Source organism: Schistocerca americana, chromosome 4 (genome assembly GCF_021461395.2).
Source record: "Schistocerca americana isolate TAMUIC-IGC-003095 chromosome 4, iqSchAmer2.1, whole genome shotgun sequence".
Lineage (NCBI taxonomy): Eukaryota > Metazoa > Arthropoda > Insecta > Orthoptera > Acrididae > Schistocerca > Schistocerca americana.
In genome coordinates, this window is record NC_060122.1 from 242777323 (window position 1) to 242795238 (window position 17916).

General features: G+C 37.4%; 1 protein-coding gene across 1 annotated transcript in view; it reads left to right on the forward strand.

The window, feature by feature from the left end:
* Positions 1–17916, forward strand: part of LOC124613377 (protein eyes shut) — a 260127-nt gene that overhangs the window by 148077 nt on the left and 94134 nt on the right. Inside the window, exons 10-15 of the mRNA XM_047142078.1 lie at positions 1809–2025; positions 9781–9932; positions 10665–10801; positions 10906–11151; positions 15124–15300; positions 15385–15613. Of these exons, the coding sequence (XP_046998034.1) occupies positions 1809–2025; positions 9781–9932; positions 10665–10801; positions 10906–11151; positions 15124–15300; positions 15385–15613 (1158 nt within the window). The remainder of the gene's footprint in view (positions 1–1808; positions 2026–9780; positions 9933–10664; positions 10802–10905; positions 11152–15123; positions 15301–15384; positions 15614–17916) is intronic.

The window sequence follows — 17916 nt, forward strand, 5'->3', positions numbered from 1 at the left end:
AATGGATCACCAATTTAGTATTGGAGGGCAGTGTGGAGGGTAAAAATCATAGAGGGAGACCAAGAGATGAACACACTAAACAGATACAGAAGGATGTAGGTTGCAGTAGGTACTGGGAGATGAAGAAGCTTGCACAGGATAGAGTAGCATGGAGAGCTGCATCAAACCAGTCTCAGGACTGAAGACCACAACAACAATTGCATTACATTTTAGCTTGTTGTATGTAGAGAATTTCATTTCATCTCTAGAATAAACAAGGGAATAGAATGAGGTGGTTTGCATTTGTGACCAAGAATTTTGTTTTACCGCCCAAGAACACACAATTGAGAGCTTCAGCTGTTGATCTCCATTTAGAATCAAAGAAAGTTAGAATGTTGTTCTGGCTGCATGCCTTGACTGCAGTAATTTCTTATTATTAGCTGTATACATGTTATGGTTATGTCCTGACAAAATCAGAGGTGATTGTGTCCACCCTGTTCTGCCACTTTGAGTTCCTTGACGCCTGCCTCAGGACATATCCTGTCAAGTGATCACTTCCTTTAATCAAGTTGTGTTGTAAATTTCCGTTTTCCCAATTTGATTTAGTACCTCCTCATTAGTTCATTGATCTATCCATCTAATCTTCAGTATTCTTCCATAGCAGTGTATTTCAAAAGCTTCTATTCTTTTCATATCTGAACTGCTTATCATCCACATTTCACTTCTGCACTCCATTCAAAGCTACACTCAATATAAATACTTATTAATACTTAAGTTTACATTAGATGTTAACAAATTTCTCTTTCACAGAAATTCTTTCCTTGTTATAGCCAATCTGCATTTTATACCCTTTTATACCCTCAATGTACTGTGGCCATTGTTAGTTATTTTGCCCTCTAGATAAGAAAATTCATGAGAGAAAAAATAAGCAACTCCAAGAATTCCAAAAGCTCTGATGGGAAGCCAGTACTGAGCAGAAAAGAATAGGATGAAAAGTGGATGGAATATGTAGAACAGCTATTTAAGGGAAGCATTTTAGCTGAGTATGGCAACTAACCTGTTGTATAGCCACATTAATTACTGCCATCAACCACAGACTTACATGCTGCTCACTTCAACACCAAGAACTCAACAGAGTATTTAACACTCACTCCCTTACAGACTTGTTCCTCTCTTATTGCACTTTTCTTTCTTGTCATTCTCCACCTTATCTATCCTCTGTTCTGATATTGTACTTCCAGTTTGACTGTAATCCCCCCCCCCCCCCCCCCCACCTGCAACACTCTCTTTCTCTGCCCCCCCCCCCCCCCCACGCTCTTTGTCTTTTTATCTGTCAACCCAAGAAATGAGAATGGACAATGACTTGTCACTTTCTGTGTATTATCTTTATAATGATACAAAATGTGGAAGAATATCTTGTTCATCCTAACATTTATGGTGATACCCATTGTTTTCCTATTTCATGTATTTTAAAAAAATCCTTAAAGTAGGATGTTTACTTTTTCTCCATTATTTACATGCTTGTCTGTCTGACATTTATCACTTCTGTTCTAGTATTTAGTAAGTACTAGTTTTCTGTCTGTTGCATTTATAGTGTTACTCAGTCTTTTTAGAAGGTATTACAATAAAAATGGAAATAACTGATCCGTATATAACTTAATCAACATCACTGGTTATGATTCAGTGTGTTTGTTCTTAAGCACTTACATTTATTTTTCTATTTACTTAATAAGTTTTAAATGTATTGATGATGTTGTCAAGTAAATTATTTGAACAGCCTATGAAAAATGAAATTTTATAAGTCTTTAAAGGAACAAAATTATTTTCAGGCTTGAATTACTACCTTACAGCATTGTTCCTCAGCACTGCAATGCATACTTACGAATTAATGATTCACTTGCCATGAGTGGAGAACAGATAGCTGCAACTTCTCAGATTGGCAGAACAGTGAATGTATTGTACTTAGGAGGATTCCCTGCAGAATTTTCTGATCTCAGTGAAGTTCAGATGAAAACTGGATTCATCGGTTGCATGCATGGCCTTATGGTACTCAATTCTTCACCACTAATCTTTAATTATATAGAAAGGGACTCTTTATTCAAATAATTTGAAATTTTTGTGCCTGAGATTTCCTATTATATATTTAGAACAATTTATCATATTCTACAAAACCTTATTTGTTGATTTAGTTACATTAGAAATAAATAATGGGATTTTTCTCAGGCAGTGTGAAAACTTTGGTAAAGTCTATCATCTCAGAATCTTAACCTTGACCTTTCTTTTGTACAATACAGTGTCAAAATTTTTTAACAATGTAAAACAAAATTCAGTTTCAGTCAATGAAAATTATTCACTATTTTAATTGACACTCAAAACTGTGTTTTCGTTTGATTAATTTTCAGTCTTTTTATGTATCACTATCAAGAAGTCTTGAACATGAAAATCTGTGTAAACAGCACATGAATAACAAGATATTGCTTTACCTTATGCTAATATACTAAAGAATACACTGTGTTCAAAACATAATGGTGGAACTAACTTTCACTTTGTGTGTCACTGCCATGCAAGATCTAATTTGGACCAACCATAGACATAGTTGCTGCAGTATAGCAAGAAGGTAACTGAAAAAAATATGTAACAAGATGAGCAGAAGTGACACTTTTATTCAAAGACAGTAATTACGTTGAAGTCACTGTCATTATGATTGTCCCCTGGACGTTTCGAAAGGACAGCCATGGCTCTTAATATGATGTAATCACCACGGATGGTAATGCATGCTCTGAAATATGCCACCATGCTGACCAGAAGGTTGATGTTCTTGTGGTAGGGCACTGCATTCCTCCACCAGCATGGTTGACGACTGCTGTAACATTGTTGGTGCATGTGGATGTGCTGCAGTACGAATGCCCAATGCACCAACGAGATTTTAGTTGGGAGAAAGGGCAGGTCGTACCATTCACAAAATATCCTCTCATTCTTAGCGCTCCTCCACTTGCTCTGTTTGACGTGTTTGCACATAGTCATCTATAAAAATGAAATCCAGGCCTACACTCCCTTGAAAAGATCCACTTGATGAAGAAGTACAATGGCATAGTAACATGTCATGGTGATTGTACCATGTTCAAAGACATAGAGGTCAGTACACCCATGTAACATTATGCATACCTACACCATAACACCTGGACACCAAAACGATCATGTTCGACTATGTTCTGGGTGCATTGCATGTTCCTACCTCTCACTATATGAGGGTATGTTGACCACAGAGCGTTCATTGCCATCCTTGGTAATCATAAACTCTATTAAGAACCATGGTCCTACTTTTGTAATAACCAATGGGCCATAACGAATTGTGATTTCTGTGTAATTATTGTCTTTGAATAAAAGTGTCATTTCTGTTCGTCTCATTGTGTATTTCTTTCAGTTATCTTCTGTGCTATACGTAGCAGTGCTTTCTGTGTATCGCTCAAGTTTCATCCAGCTATGTTTATTGGTAGTGATACATCATACGAAAGTTACTTTCATCCGTAAGTTTTGCACGCCGGTATACAATTGTCAATGCAACACTTTCTATTAAAGAGAGCAGTCAGGCAAGAACTTTCCATACCACCAAATTTGTTTTTAGCAGTCCTGTATGATGATAACAAGAGAAGAATATGTGTTTTTGGAACAATTGTGCACCATTGCTGTTTTGATTTTGACTTTGTTCTGTTTGCTTCCATTGCTGATGACCTTTTATAATAAAAGGAAGAACTTAACCCTTTTAGTGCCAAATACGATCTGATCGTGATCCAGATTTTCGGCGAAAAATGCCAGTAACTATCTGATCGTGATGCCTTTCTCATTCATTTTTTCCGCACTTGAAGGCAAAGTTGTTAGTATTTCCTAGCGAATGAGAAAGGCATCACGATCAGATTGTTACTGGCATTTTTCGCCGAAAATCTGGATCACGATCAGATCGTATTTGGCACTAAAAGGGTTAATATAGCACTTTGAAAGTAGGTCTAAAAATCAATTAAACTAAGATGTGTATAATATATAAGCAACACAATGAAAAGAAAATTAAAAATTAACGACGATGTTATACAAACAGTAGATGAGGCTTTTTTTTGTATATAGAGCATTTGTAGACAGTAACTGGATTTGCAGTGAAAGAAATAGATGAAAGGCTTACAGTAAAAAGGGCTTTGAATGCTTTTAATAAACTCAACTGTATTTTAAGAACTAAGCTGCCTATGCCTTTGTAAAGGAAACCTTACATTGTGTATTACCAGTTTTCGTTTATGGCAATGAGACAAACATGGACGTTGAAAGTGAAAGTCATTTAGTAACAGAGGGTAGCTGGAAATCATTAGAAAACAAACAAATTGTTCAGGTTATGGACTGGACTGAAAGGCATAATTATGACGGTTTTTGTCTCAACTACTTGACGTTTCCCTTGAGACAGGATTGTTTCTGATCCATTATTGGAGAGGATTGCAATTTCATCATCAATTATCAGGCAGTCAAGATACTTTTGGAGACATCAACCAATACTTATGTCCTTAGTTTTATTTTTTCCATTTTCTAATCAGTTTATATAAAACTCAGTTAAACATTACTGGGGATAAGCCATCTCCCCTTCTTACCCCTGGCTTGATCTTAAATCCTGCAAAAAATTAACTTTAGATGTTATGTCAGTCACATATTGTTAGATCATATTTGGGATGAATTTCTCAACTATGAAGTGAAAATTTGGACTTGATACGTATTGAAAGTAGGATGGAACAGCTTGAAGCTCTTTATTTTTTATTTTGAACTCCTCAAGCATGAACTGTAAGACTGATAATTTTGAAGTTTCTCTTTAAATTTCTGATAGAAAGTTCTGGCGTTATTTCTTGAAAAGTACTGGACAATTTCCATTAGTCCACAGTGTTTATATTTACATTTTTATGTATTGGTGATTTTAGATGAATGTTTTTTGAATCTTGAGGAATTCTTGCCATTTGATTTCGAATTGTGAGATTTCCACAATAGCTATGTTTCAACTCTTTCTTCTACAAATTCTGTCATAGGTGTCATTTCCGCATCTGTGCTTTATTTTTCATTGCAGAGTGCCAAGGTTTTGAGACTCATGTCATATTGGTTTTTTGTAAGTTATGAGAATCAAGTGATATTTAGGAAAGTAAATTAGAAAAGAATTATACGATACACGTTTAAGGACTTTAGGGCTAAATCTTATTGTTCTAGGGGTTTTCATTTTGGATTTGTTATGCTCAGACGCTTATTACATATATCTACTTATCCAAACAGGTAATTTCTTTTTCAATACTTTCATTTTGTTTTTCTGTGGTAATTGTCAGCTGTTCAGTTTGAAATTTTGTCTGATGTTTCTACATATACACATACAGTTTGTACACCATTGTGAAGTACATGACAGGAGTACTTAGCATCATTTCCATAGGCAACAAAAACATGCACACCTAGCAATACAGTCAGTAAAGTTACTGGATTCATGCACCTTCACCCACTACCAAGAACTTCTGCAGTGGCTGCTAGCTGGATCTGCTCTCATTGTGCTTTCATTTGTTGGAGATATTCATATTTTCTTCTTTCTGGGGAGGCAGTAAGTGTGTTGACATTGCCGTCAGATGAAACATTTGACCTAAGTCAGTTAACCTTTCACTTCTTCTGTTTGTTCTTGTAGGCAAAGAGTATAATCCCTCTGTTCACTTAAATTTTTTGTATACCAGTTTGTGCACTGAAATCTCCAGCAATAGTTTGACGCAGTGTGCTGTAATTGTATTTTTAACTTCTGCCAGTGATTCTAGAAGTCATCTATTTTTTTTAAATCCTTTCAGTTATAGATGTTTTGTGGGGTTGTGCACTTTAATTGACATGTGTGACCTGTTCCCTTACTTGATAGAGAGAATTGAAATTTTTCTGTCATATATATGAAATATAGCAAATGAATTTGTAATATTTCTCACAACTGCAAATGCTGTGCCACATTGGGGCATTTCATTGGAAGTGGATGTTCCTAGCATTCCTCTATAGCTCATATAATTTCTGAGTTCAAAATTTATTTAGTCTCTGTACAGAGTTTCTTATATTGACATAATTTGACTGTCAATTTCATCCACTAGTTGTTTTCATTTCCCAATTTTGAGAAATTTTATTTATCGTATGATGATACAGAGCTTGGATCAAATACATAATTTTAAGAGTATACAGTGTAAGAAATGACAAGCAAAATACAGGTACAGAATCAAATGTCCAAAGTATTATACTAAATTTTGTACACATTACACAAGTTCTTAGCTTTCAAAGTCCAATCTGTTGATCCAGTTGAGCTGTTCAGGTGATGCATGATGGATGTCATTTATTCACCCCCTGAAGGCTCGTTTTGGGCATTTACCAACAATGTGATTTATTGTTTGCAGGGCAGCTCCACAGTCACAATCTGGAGATGTTGTCCAGCCCTATTTTGTGCTTTAGATATCCACAGTTCCCCTGTCCTGTTCGGACACGGTTGATAGATCTCCCCTGGCATCTGGGGAGTGTGAAACATGGAACTCGCATGGAAGGCTTTTCAACCAGATGACCGTAGAACACTGATGATTCTTCCCGTTGACTTCTCCATACTTTGTTGATGTTAAAGTCAGAGGCTTCAAGATGTTGCGCAGTTCACCAAGGTGGTTTTCTTGACTTCAGACACTGATGTTCTCCTATTAATATATTGCTGTGTACGGGTAGCTTAGGGTTCTTCTGAATGTTTCTCCAGATCTTCAGGAGAGCATCTGATCTTTGTAGAGCCAGAGGTTGGATGTTACTTAAAACTGGTAGCCATGCAGTTTGAGCGCTACGTATGTAGCCTGTGATAAGTCGCATTGTCTGGTTGAGTTGCATATCTATCTTGCTGCAGCAAGCACCGTTCATCCAAGTTGGGCAACAGTATTCAGTGACAGAGTATGATAGTGCCGAAGCAGTTGATCTTAGGGTTTGAGCATAGCAACTCCAGGAGGTACCAACAAGCTTCTGAATGATATTATTACAGGGTCTTCACCTTTGCGGCCACGTCAGAGATATGTTGTCAGAAATTTAGGTGCTTCGGAGTGCTGCAGTACTGTAAGGTTTGTTCTCAGAGTTTAACTTCTGGTTTATGGTCAGAGTGTCTGTTCCATAGGTGGAATGCTGAAGTAACAGTTTTCTGAGGGTTTAGGCGGAGGCACCATTTCCTGAAGTACGTGTCCAGGATTTCCATGTCGGCAGTTAATGTGCTTTCAGCAGTGGTGTAACTGGAGCTCTGGGTTACCAAACAGATGTCATCAGCATATATGAATTTCCTTGCGGTTGTGGCTGGCAAGCCATAAGTGTATAAGTTGAAAAGGAGATGGGCCAATACAGATCCTTGAGGTAGTCCGTCACATAATTGGAAGACTTTGCTTCTGTCATTATCAGAGTACAGCTGGGCAAGTCTGTTGCTTAACATGCCGCTAAGTAGGTTTGTGAGTCTCCGACACTGAATGATGGTCACAAATTTTAAGAGAAGGCCTTCTCGCCTTACGGTGTCATAGGCGGCGGATAGATCCAAGAAAGCAGCTTTGCTTACGCATTTCTTCTCATATCCATTTTCAGTATGGGTTGTTAATGCAAACACTTGGTCATTACAGCTTCTACCAGGCCTGAATCCAGCTTGTTCTATGGGTATTTGTTTATTAATTGTTTCACAGATCCTGTTGTAGATGAGTCATTGAAGTAGTTTGTAAGTAACACTTAACACGGCTAGTGGGCGGTAACTTTCTACTTTTATTGGGTCTTTGTTCAGTTTAAGGATTGCTATTAGCTCGGTTTTCTTGAATAATGATGGGAGATTTCCAGTGGAAGGAATGTCTGAGAAGAAGCTAGAAAGCTATCTGATAGTTGCTGGTCCACAGTGTGTGAGAAATTCAGGGTACATCCCATCAAATCCAACTGCCTTCCCAACTTTCATGTTTCTGATGGCATCTCTTAATTCCTCTTCATTGAATGGATTGGAAAATTAAGAGTAATTTGGGGGTGCTCTTTTCTTGGTGTTGAACTGGGTTTTGATTTCCCTTCTTGTCTGCTTATCCTTTGAGCTCTTGGAATTTGAGATTAAATGATTGGCAAAATCATTCAGCTTGATGACAGTTTTAGGTTTCACCGGTGCTGAGTTTGTTGCATCCAGTTTTCGGATAACAGATCAAGCTTTAGGACTTGAATGTGTGTCGTCGAATGATTCTATGGCTTCATGCCAGATCTTCTTCCTATTCTCATCAAGTGACTGCAGAAGATCTGTAGCTTTGCTAACAGTTCTTCAAGCAATTTTTCACTGTCCTCATTCTAGCCAGGTGTATATTCTTTACGATAGCCTCTAGGGATAAATCATCTGGCTGCTCCTTTAATTATACCTATAAATTGACTGTAGTTACTGTGCATTGGCTTGATCCATCTGATATTGTTATCTGTTTGTTTTCTGAATTCAGTTCAGTTAGCTTTCTTGAAATTCCATAATGTTTTCAGACTGCACAAGGATTACACATATTCCAGTCTCTAAAATGATAGGTCTGTGCTGATTGTGGGGCAAGTCTTCAAGTATTAAGCAACGTATCTGGGTATGGGTGCTGTGAAGCTGAGTTGTGAAGCACAGATCAGGTGTATATCCTCTGTTCCAATGTCCTGAATGAAGGGTATGTGGATCCTTGGCATCAAAAATTACTTCCACATTTTCGGTTTCCATCCATTCACAAAGAGCTTCTTCATTACTGTAGTTTAAACAATATCCCCATAGATAATGATGGCTGTTGAAGATGCCCAGGAATAAAGATGGATGATGCTGAGATGGTAGAGGAGGAGTAGGCCAGTTTACTCCAGGAGGCTTGCTGACATTGGCTATTGTTACCCTATCAATTTTTGCTGAAATTATGAAAATATCGTTTTCGCTGCTCACTGAAACTATCTGATAATTTTTCATATTATGCGTGACGTAAATTGCAAGACCGTATTTTGGATGGTTATTTGAGGCTATTAGTTTATATCCTGGTATTTTCCCTCTGCTCCTTATCTGTTGATCATCTGCTGTGTGTGTTTCTTGGAGTGCAATGACATCGACTGCATGGTTTTTCGATAGTTTGAATAGACAGTCACATTTCGACTTGCTTATTCCTTCGATGTTAAGTTGGCGTATGTGAATAGATGGTCCAGTTCTATGAACTAAGGACTTTTTGGCTGTTTACTCTGCATTCTATGACCGGGAGGCTTTTTCGGGCAGTTTGGTCTCATCCTGTTGTTACTCATTTAGCACTACCAAGGAGGCATGTGTGACTTAGGGTATGTCACGGACGCGAGTAACCTTGCCCCCCATTTTGAGAAATGTTATAATTTTTAAGTTACTGTGTAATGTCATAACTAAAATCAGACATTTTGGGAGCTTTGATATTGTCACATGATTCGATCTCACAGAATCCATTGACTGACATAACTTCTCCATCTTACTAAAAGTTGCATATAGTAATGAGACTGAACTAAAGTGCCTCATAGTTACAAAAGCTATTGAGACTTCCCTCAAGTTCCTTTGCAGCTTTTTTTATGACTTCTCGAGTCTCTTATTCAGGTTTGGGATCAGCAGCAGCAACTAGGGAGCTACACAATTTATTCAGTAGCTACAATGTGCAAAGTTAATCTGAATGGATTGATAGTAGTTAGACAACAATGTTTGATTTTCCAAAAGTCATTATCATGTAGTATCATTTAATTATGATACAAAAAATATTAATTTTTTACTTGTATTTATGTTTTTAGGTTGATAATATGCCACGTCATATTTTACATGACTCATTGAGTGCTTCAGGCATTTCTGAATGTGCATCACTTGCATGTTTGTCAAATCCTTGTTATGATGGTGGAACATGTGTAGAACATAATGATGAGTGGAACTGTTTATGTCCTTCAGGGTAAGGTACATAGTTTATTTTTGAAACTCTTGCAGTAATGCACAAGAAATGGCAAACTTTTGAACAGAACAGTATGTGAAATAAAGGAAACACAACCGCTTATATGTAGCAGATTGATGTGTGGTGCATAGACACCCATAACCGAGCACAGTATTAACTAGCTTTTGAGCCCTGGCTCTTCTTCTAGCAGAAAGTACACAGAACAAAACAGACACCGAAACATACACTACCACAGACTCATTGCCACATCACAGTAGCATGCTTTTGGTTGTCTGTGTCTTTTGTGTGTGTGTGTGTGTGTGTGTGTGTGTGTGTGTGTGTGTGTGTGTGTATGTATGTGTGTGTGTGTGTGTGTGTGTGTACTTTCTGCCAGAAGAAGATCCAGGTCTCAAAAGCTAGTTAACACTGTATTCTGTTATGAGAGTTTCTGTGGCTCACATCAGTCTGCTTAATGTGTGGGTTGCCTTTGCTTTATTTTATATAAATAATAAACTAATAAATGTTCTAAAATGTTAAAATTCTTATGTTACAAAACAAATCCAAAGGAATGTCATCTCCTAAGATTTATAAAGAGAGAAGATTAGTTTTTGTAAGATTTCAAAGAAATCAAATGCATTATTCTTATTATGAGTATAGCACATAGTGATTATGTCACTTTTTTCTGCTTGAGAAAATATTTCCTTTTCAAATTTCACTTCCACCTGTATTTGCATGCATTACTATGTTTTTCAGGTATGTTGGGAAAGCTTGTGAGAAATCAGTCTGTGAAGTAAATCCTTGTCAGTTTGGTGCAACATGTGTTATTTTCCCTGGTAGTGGCTTCCTTTGTCTTTGCCCTCTGGGAAAACATGGAATTTTCTGTGAGCATGGTATGTTATTCTGTAATTTCCAAAAACAAAAATAAACTAGTTAACCACCAAATTGTAGAAGGGTATTTTTCGTAATGTTCCATGTTGGTTTCTTACTTTTCTAGACTTAGACATTGGTCAGCCTTCTTTCTCTCCGTCAGTTTCTGGATTTTCATCATACACTGCATACCCTTTACCAGGAACTATTCACCACAATATGGAACTAAGATTCCGTTTCAAACCATCAAGCATGGAACAGATAGCACTAATGATTTTTGTTGGGCAAGATGGTTCTCATGATGCTCAATCTGATCATCTTTCTGTGAGCTTCATAAAAGGTTATGTTGTTCTTACTTGGAATCTTGGATCAGGTAATCACCTGCATGTATTTTCAAAACTGGCAGAAATACATAGATTTTATTTTATGTGCATCAAGTGTTATTTCATTAAAGTTTGGATTTCATATTGTACCTTTTTTCACTGTTATTCCCTTCATATATTTGTTGATAATGTAAATTCAGTAGGCACTCCTTATCATAGTGCTCTCAACTGAAATTAAAAGTATGACTAAAATGAACTTTTTAGGAATTATATTGTTCAAAATGAAATATATGAACTAATGAGAAACAGAAGCTCCATGTTGCATTTGATAACTTACTGTTTTTAATATGAGATAAAACCATGTGTACAAACTGTATAGAAATATAATTTCTACGACCAATAAATGCTATAGAGTTTATAGGATATGAAGAGAATTATTAAAATAAAATTGAGGATATTACATAATACACTGAAGCACCACAGAAACTGGTATAGGCATTCGTATTCAAATACAGAGATCTGTAAACAGGCAGAATATAGCAGTGCGGTTGGCAATGCCTATATAAGATGACAAGTATCTGGCACAGTTGTCAGATCAGTTACTGCTGCTACAATGGCAGGTTGTCAAGATTTAAGTGAGTTTGAATGTGGTGTTATAGTCTGCCATGGGATACAGTATCTCCAAGGTAGTGATGAAGTGGGAATTTTCCATATGACCATTTCATGAGTGTACTGTGAATATCAGGAATCCGGTATAACAGCAGATCTCTGACATCGCTGCGGCTGGAAAGAGATCCTGCAAGAACAGGACCAATCATAACTAAAGAGATTCATTCATGACAGAAGTGCGACCCTTCCCGAAATTGCTGTAGATTTCAATGCTGGACCATCAAGTGTCAGTGTGTGAACCATTCAATGAAACATTGACATGGGCTTTTGAAGTTGAGAGCCCACTCATGTACTCTTAATGACTGCATGACACAAAGCTTTACACCTCGCCTGGTCCTGTCAACGCTGACATTGGACTGTTGGTGACTGGAAACATTTTACCTGGTCGGATGAGTCTCATCTCAAATTGTATTAGGCAATGGACATGTACAGGTATGAAGACAACTTCATGAATCCATGGACCCTGCATGTCAGCAGAGGACTGTTCAAGCTGGTGGAGACTCTGTAATGGTGTAGCGCACGTGCAGTTGGCAGATATGGGACCCCTGATGTGTCTAGATACGTCCCTGACAGGTGACACATACGTAAGTGTCCTGTCAGATCGCCTGCATCCATTCATGTCCATTGTGAATTCTGACGGACAATGTGACACCCAACACATCCAGGATTGCTAGATATGTCCCTGACAGGTGACACGTACGTAAGCATCCTGTCGGATCACCTGCATCCATTCATGCCCATTGTGCATTCCGACGGGCAATGTGACACCCCACACATCTAGAATTGCTACATATTGGCTCCAGAAACACTCTTCTGAGTTTAAACCCTTCTGCTGGCCACCACACTCCCAAGACATGAATGCTATTGAGCATATCTGGGATGCCTTGCAACGTGCTGTTCAGAAGAGATCTCCACCCTCTCATACTCTTACAGATTTATGGACAGCCCTGCAGGATTCATGGTGTTTGTTCCCTCCATCAGTACCTCAGACATTAGTGAAGTCCTTGCCATGTCATGTTGCAGCATATCTGCATGCTCACGGGGGTCGTACATGATATCAGTCAGGTGTACCAGTTGTTTGGCTCTTCATTGTATATGGAGTTTAATGCTCCAAAATTGTAAATTCTGTTATGTAGCACCACACTGCTAATAATTTGCAGACATAATAAAAACTGTTTGAAAAGTATGGCCATACCCTCCACCACCCTCTTTGAGTTATCCCCTCATATCTATCATTGTCTTGTAAACAGAATGTGACCTCCAGAACATTAGTCACAAGTCACAGGGGACTGGAAGTACCCAAAGTTTGCCACTCTAGCATCTTCTGTATGCAAATTTTTGAAACAATTCTCAGAGCAAAATATGCTGAATGGAGTCTCTGATGAGAGTGTTTCACTACACTTGTAATGTATGGTGCAGGGGAGCAAGTACCAAATCATCATGTGCCATGTCACTCATTACACTTGGATAATCAGAAATATATAAACTTTTGGAAAACACAGTTAAATCAGAACTTTGTATGTTACTGCCATTATTTATGATCACAAATTATTAACACACACGTTTGCCTTTTCTTTTCTGATATATTTAGTACTTCAGCTACTTTTATAACTTCTAACAATCGCCCTACTCCTCTCAGTGCCCTAACCACAACTCAACTCTCAATGTAATCCAAAGAGTCCCCAAAGACAAAGAGGTCTTACTATTGTAACTTTACAGTGGTCTTCCCAATTTAGTTGATCAACATGTGTTTCCAACGGTTTTTTCAGTTGTACTCTCACTAACTATTTACAGTTCATTATTGTAATTCACTACTGCATTGTATTCCATAAATCACATTATGAAAGGGGGCTGTCAGGTATGTGGAACATGCTGGCAGGAATTCATCACTTAGTCATGCTCAACATCCAGGTTATGAAGAATGAAGAGCATTGTGGCAATAGCTTATGTCAGTTTGCTAGTCATCAGATGAAACTTGCCCCATTGTGTGGGTTTGTATTTATAACACCAGGGCAAGTCCTCTGTGTTGATATTTTCCAGAAAAGAAATGTCTGCATTTCGCATTTCAATCAAATCATGGCAGTTTTCCACACACTGTTGATTTGATTTTGTTAAGACATGCCGTGCAAACTTTGCACAGACTTTTCTCTCCTTCAAAACATTCTGTGGAGAGTCTTGAATGCTTGATTTAGGGATGCTACTCCATTGTGATTTGATGCAAAAGCATTGGCACATTACGGCCAAACATCCACTAATTAACATTTCCTGCTCACATTTGACTGGTCCAACACATATCTGTTTTTTATAATTGTTAGTTCAAGCTGACGCTGTAGTCACTGTGATGATGTCACTTGTTTGGAAGTGATAATGTCAGTCTTGGAATTTTTTGGAAGAATTGTGTATGCCATTCTTTCTGTTTCTGTCTCTCTTAGACTTTATTTTCCTACCAAGTGAGATGCCACAGTGGTTACACTAGACCTGTATTTGGGAAGATGGAGATGGCCATTCAAAACCTCATCCAGCTATCTGTACTTAGATTTTCCTTTATTCTCCTAAATTTATAAAGGAAAATGCGAGGATAGTTCCTTTGAAATGGCATGGCTAATCTTCCCCATCCTCCTGCAGGCCAAGCTTGTGCTTCATTTATATTAACATTTTTGTGAAACAGACATTAAACAATAATTGTTCTTCTGCTCTTTTCCTCTTTTTTCCTGCTTTTTCTGGTTCCTATATCCATGTCTTTATCCTTGTCATTCATTTTCTTTTTACACCAATGTACTGATGTCTTGTCAGTTTGATTCATGTCTATTATATTTTCCTGTTGGATCTCCCATGATTTTCTTAGCAAGCTCAAAAACTTCATAAATTTCCTAATTTTTCATTGTCTGTTTATGTCACTATCCCTTTCATTGTCATAGGTACATTTCAACTTTCCTTACACATTTTAAACTTTCTTTGAGTTATTTCCCTTTTGTTAATCAGCATCTTTATTCTTTCCCTACCCCTGTAGGTTCTTTTATTTGATGAGCTCCATCGAACATAATGAATAAAAGAATGAATGAACTCACTCATCAAGTTTGCAGTTTGTCGCACTTCTTCATAGTTCAGATTTATAAATATGAGTTAACAAGCTGGATGAAGCTGTTCAGCCAACTATATCAATGTGCTCATATTGTATCTTGTTATTTTTGTATACATTGTAATCATACATATTTTTATGTTCTTTTGTAATTACTTAACTGTAAAAATGTTAAGAAGCTTCAAAATTTACATTAAGAATAGTCACATATTTCAACAGTCTTATGTTAGTTCTGTTGGCTCTACTGATCCAGCTGTTTATTAATAAATTTCAGGACCACGGAGAATCTTCACACCACGTCCTGTCACTCAGCGAGCAAAAAGACCACATTTTGTGAGTCTGGGTAGATCAGGAAAGCATGCTTGGCTTCGTGTTGATAACCTGAAGAATGTTACCGGAACATCTCCTGGTCATATGACTCAGCTAAATACACATTCTCCATTATACATTGGTAGTGCTTCATTGTGAGGAAAAAAAGATTTGTGGACTAATATGTTTCAGTTGTAGAAACTAATATTTTTCTTCACTTTTGCAGGTGGCCATGAATCAGCAAATTTTTCATTGCTACCTCATGATCTACCATTGCACAGTGGCTTCTCAGGTTGTCTTTTTGATGTGGAGTTGAGGACAGGCAGAATTTCAGTTCCACTTCAGAAGACAAGGACTGCCACTGGTAGAAGTGTTGGTCAGTGTGGAACCACAGAATGTCATGAACATGCCTGTCAGAATGGAGGTGCATGCCTGCATCATGGTGCATCTTTTGTGTAAGTACAGTGGGTTAGTACAAGTACCTGTATGTAGATTGACAAGAAATCATCAGTTTACTAGCTTGTTCCCTTCATGCATCAGCTTATTTTTGTTTCTGTTTACATTAATTCCATGTTTACACCCTTTGTTGATATTTTTGCTGTTACACCATTGGCTTTTAATATTTTTTCTGTACCTACCATTCTCATTTCATGTTAACTTTCATTTTCTGTCTTGTATTTCTGTTATTAATCCGTCCAGCAGTAATCAGTTCCCATTAACTAAATCTGAAACACATGACACAAATGGTAAAAATGGAAATAGTTGAAGATTTACGGCAATGGCACAGCATAACACATATGTTGTAAGCCCCTGGCTGCATCCATTCCTTTCTCATAACAGAGTCATTTTGTTGTTCATTAATTTACAGAATAATCATGCTTGTAGACTATTACAGAGCAGTGAATATATAGCTCTGAAAAAACTGAAATTATATTTAAATAAATGCTTAACTATCATTAAAAGAATAATGCTTTAATACAGTTAATAAAGTTAATGCAGTATGCCTAATACTTTCAGTCAAAAATTATGTAAATAGCGGGTTTTAATTGGGTCTTACACCCTGAAAATACAGTACTTTAATAATATAGTAATAGAGTGCTAAACTAGTACTAATATTTTGAAACTGACAACTTAACATTATGTGTGTATGTAATTCTCTATTTTATAAAGATTTCTAATATTGCTCCAAAAGCCATTATTAGGGCTGGAGTGTCTTTAGAAAGGTGCAAATGTCGACTGTCTGACTGGATTGCTGAATATGAAGTCGTTGATGATTGGTCGGATATTCAATTCATCCAAAACATCTTGGTGAGCATGAAGAACAGCCAAGTTGTTCAATCCCTTCTGTCCCAGGGTGCTAAATGACCATTCTGCTATTGCTTTCATGACTGGAACTACTTTGAGAAGCTTAATGCATTTCACTGCTTCACATAACATTTCTCTAACTGCAGGCTCTTGTGTAATGTACTTTCTTACATCACATATGTTTTTTAAGACCAGTTTTTTTATTAGCGATATTGGCTAACATATTCAAGTGTAAGTGCAGTCTCTCAATGTCTAGGTCATGTTTGAAAAACTCAGATGATTTTTCGAAATTTGTTTCACCTCTGTTTACTAAAAGCAAGTACTCTTGTTCACTGCAATGACCTGTGTGAGTCCAGTTGAAGCAAACCGGAGGATCACCCTGTGGCTAAACATGCCTTGGTGCACGGCTAGCACATCTTGGCACAGTGTTACACCGTCCGGGTTATCTGGATACTTCCCACTAACACCAACCTATCCGAACTCCGGAGATGGGAACTTGCTCTTCAATATATCCTCTCTTCCCGTTATCCACCAGGCCTCAATCTCCACTAATTTCAAGTTGCCGCCACTCATACCTCACCTGTCATTCAACAACATCTTTGCCCCTGCACTTCTGCCTCGACTGACATCTCTGCCCAAACTCTTTGTCTTTAAATATGTCTGCTTGTGTCTGTATACCCGTCCTTTTTTCCCCCTAAGGTAAGTCTTTCCGCTCCCGGGATTGGAATGACTCCTTACCCTCTCCCTTAAAACCCACATCCTTTCGTCTTTCCCTCTCCTTCCCTCTTTCCTGATGAGGCAACAGTTTTGTGCGAAAGCTTGAATTTTGTGTGTATGTTTGTGTGTCTGTCGACCTGCCAGCACTTTCATTTGGTAAGTCACATCATCTTTGTTTTTAGATATATTTTTCCTACGTGGAATGTTTCCCTCTATTATTTTATATATATATATATATATATATATATATATATATATATATTGATTGGCCAATGTCTGAATACCCAGACTAATGAACAGAAATCAACAAGATGTTCGTGAACTTACAACTTACACCACTTATTGCCAAAACTGCCTGTGCCTGAGCCAAAAATATCCTTTGAGAATGGGAAGTTACCCCAAAATACAATACCATATGTCAGAAGCATATGAAAATAAGCAAAGTGGACTACTTTTCATGTCAGAACTATCACTTAGTGCAGAACCGTTGGAGAAGTAGAAATGGCAGCATTAAGTCTTTGAACAAGATTTTCAACATGGGCTTTCCACGACACTTTACTATCTATCTGAACACCTAGAAATTTGAACTCTTCAGTTTCACTAGTCATATGCCGATTCTGTGAATTTAAAATCTCGGGTTTTGTTCAATTGTTTGCTAGAAACTGTAAAAACTGAGTCTTACTATGATTTAGTGTTAGTTTATTTTCTACAAGCCATGAACTTACATCATGAACTG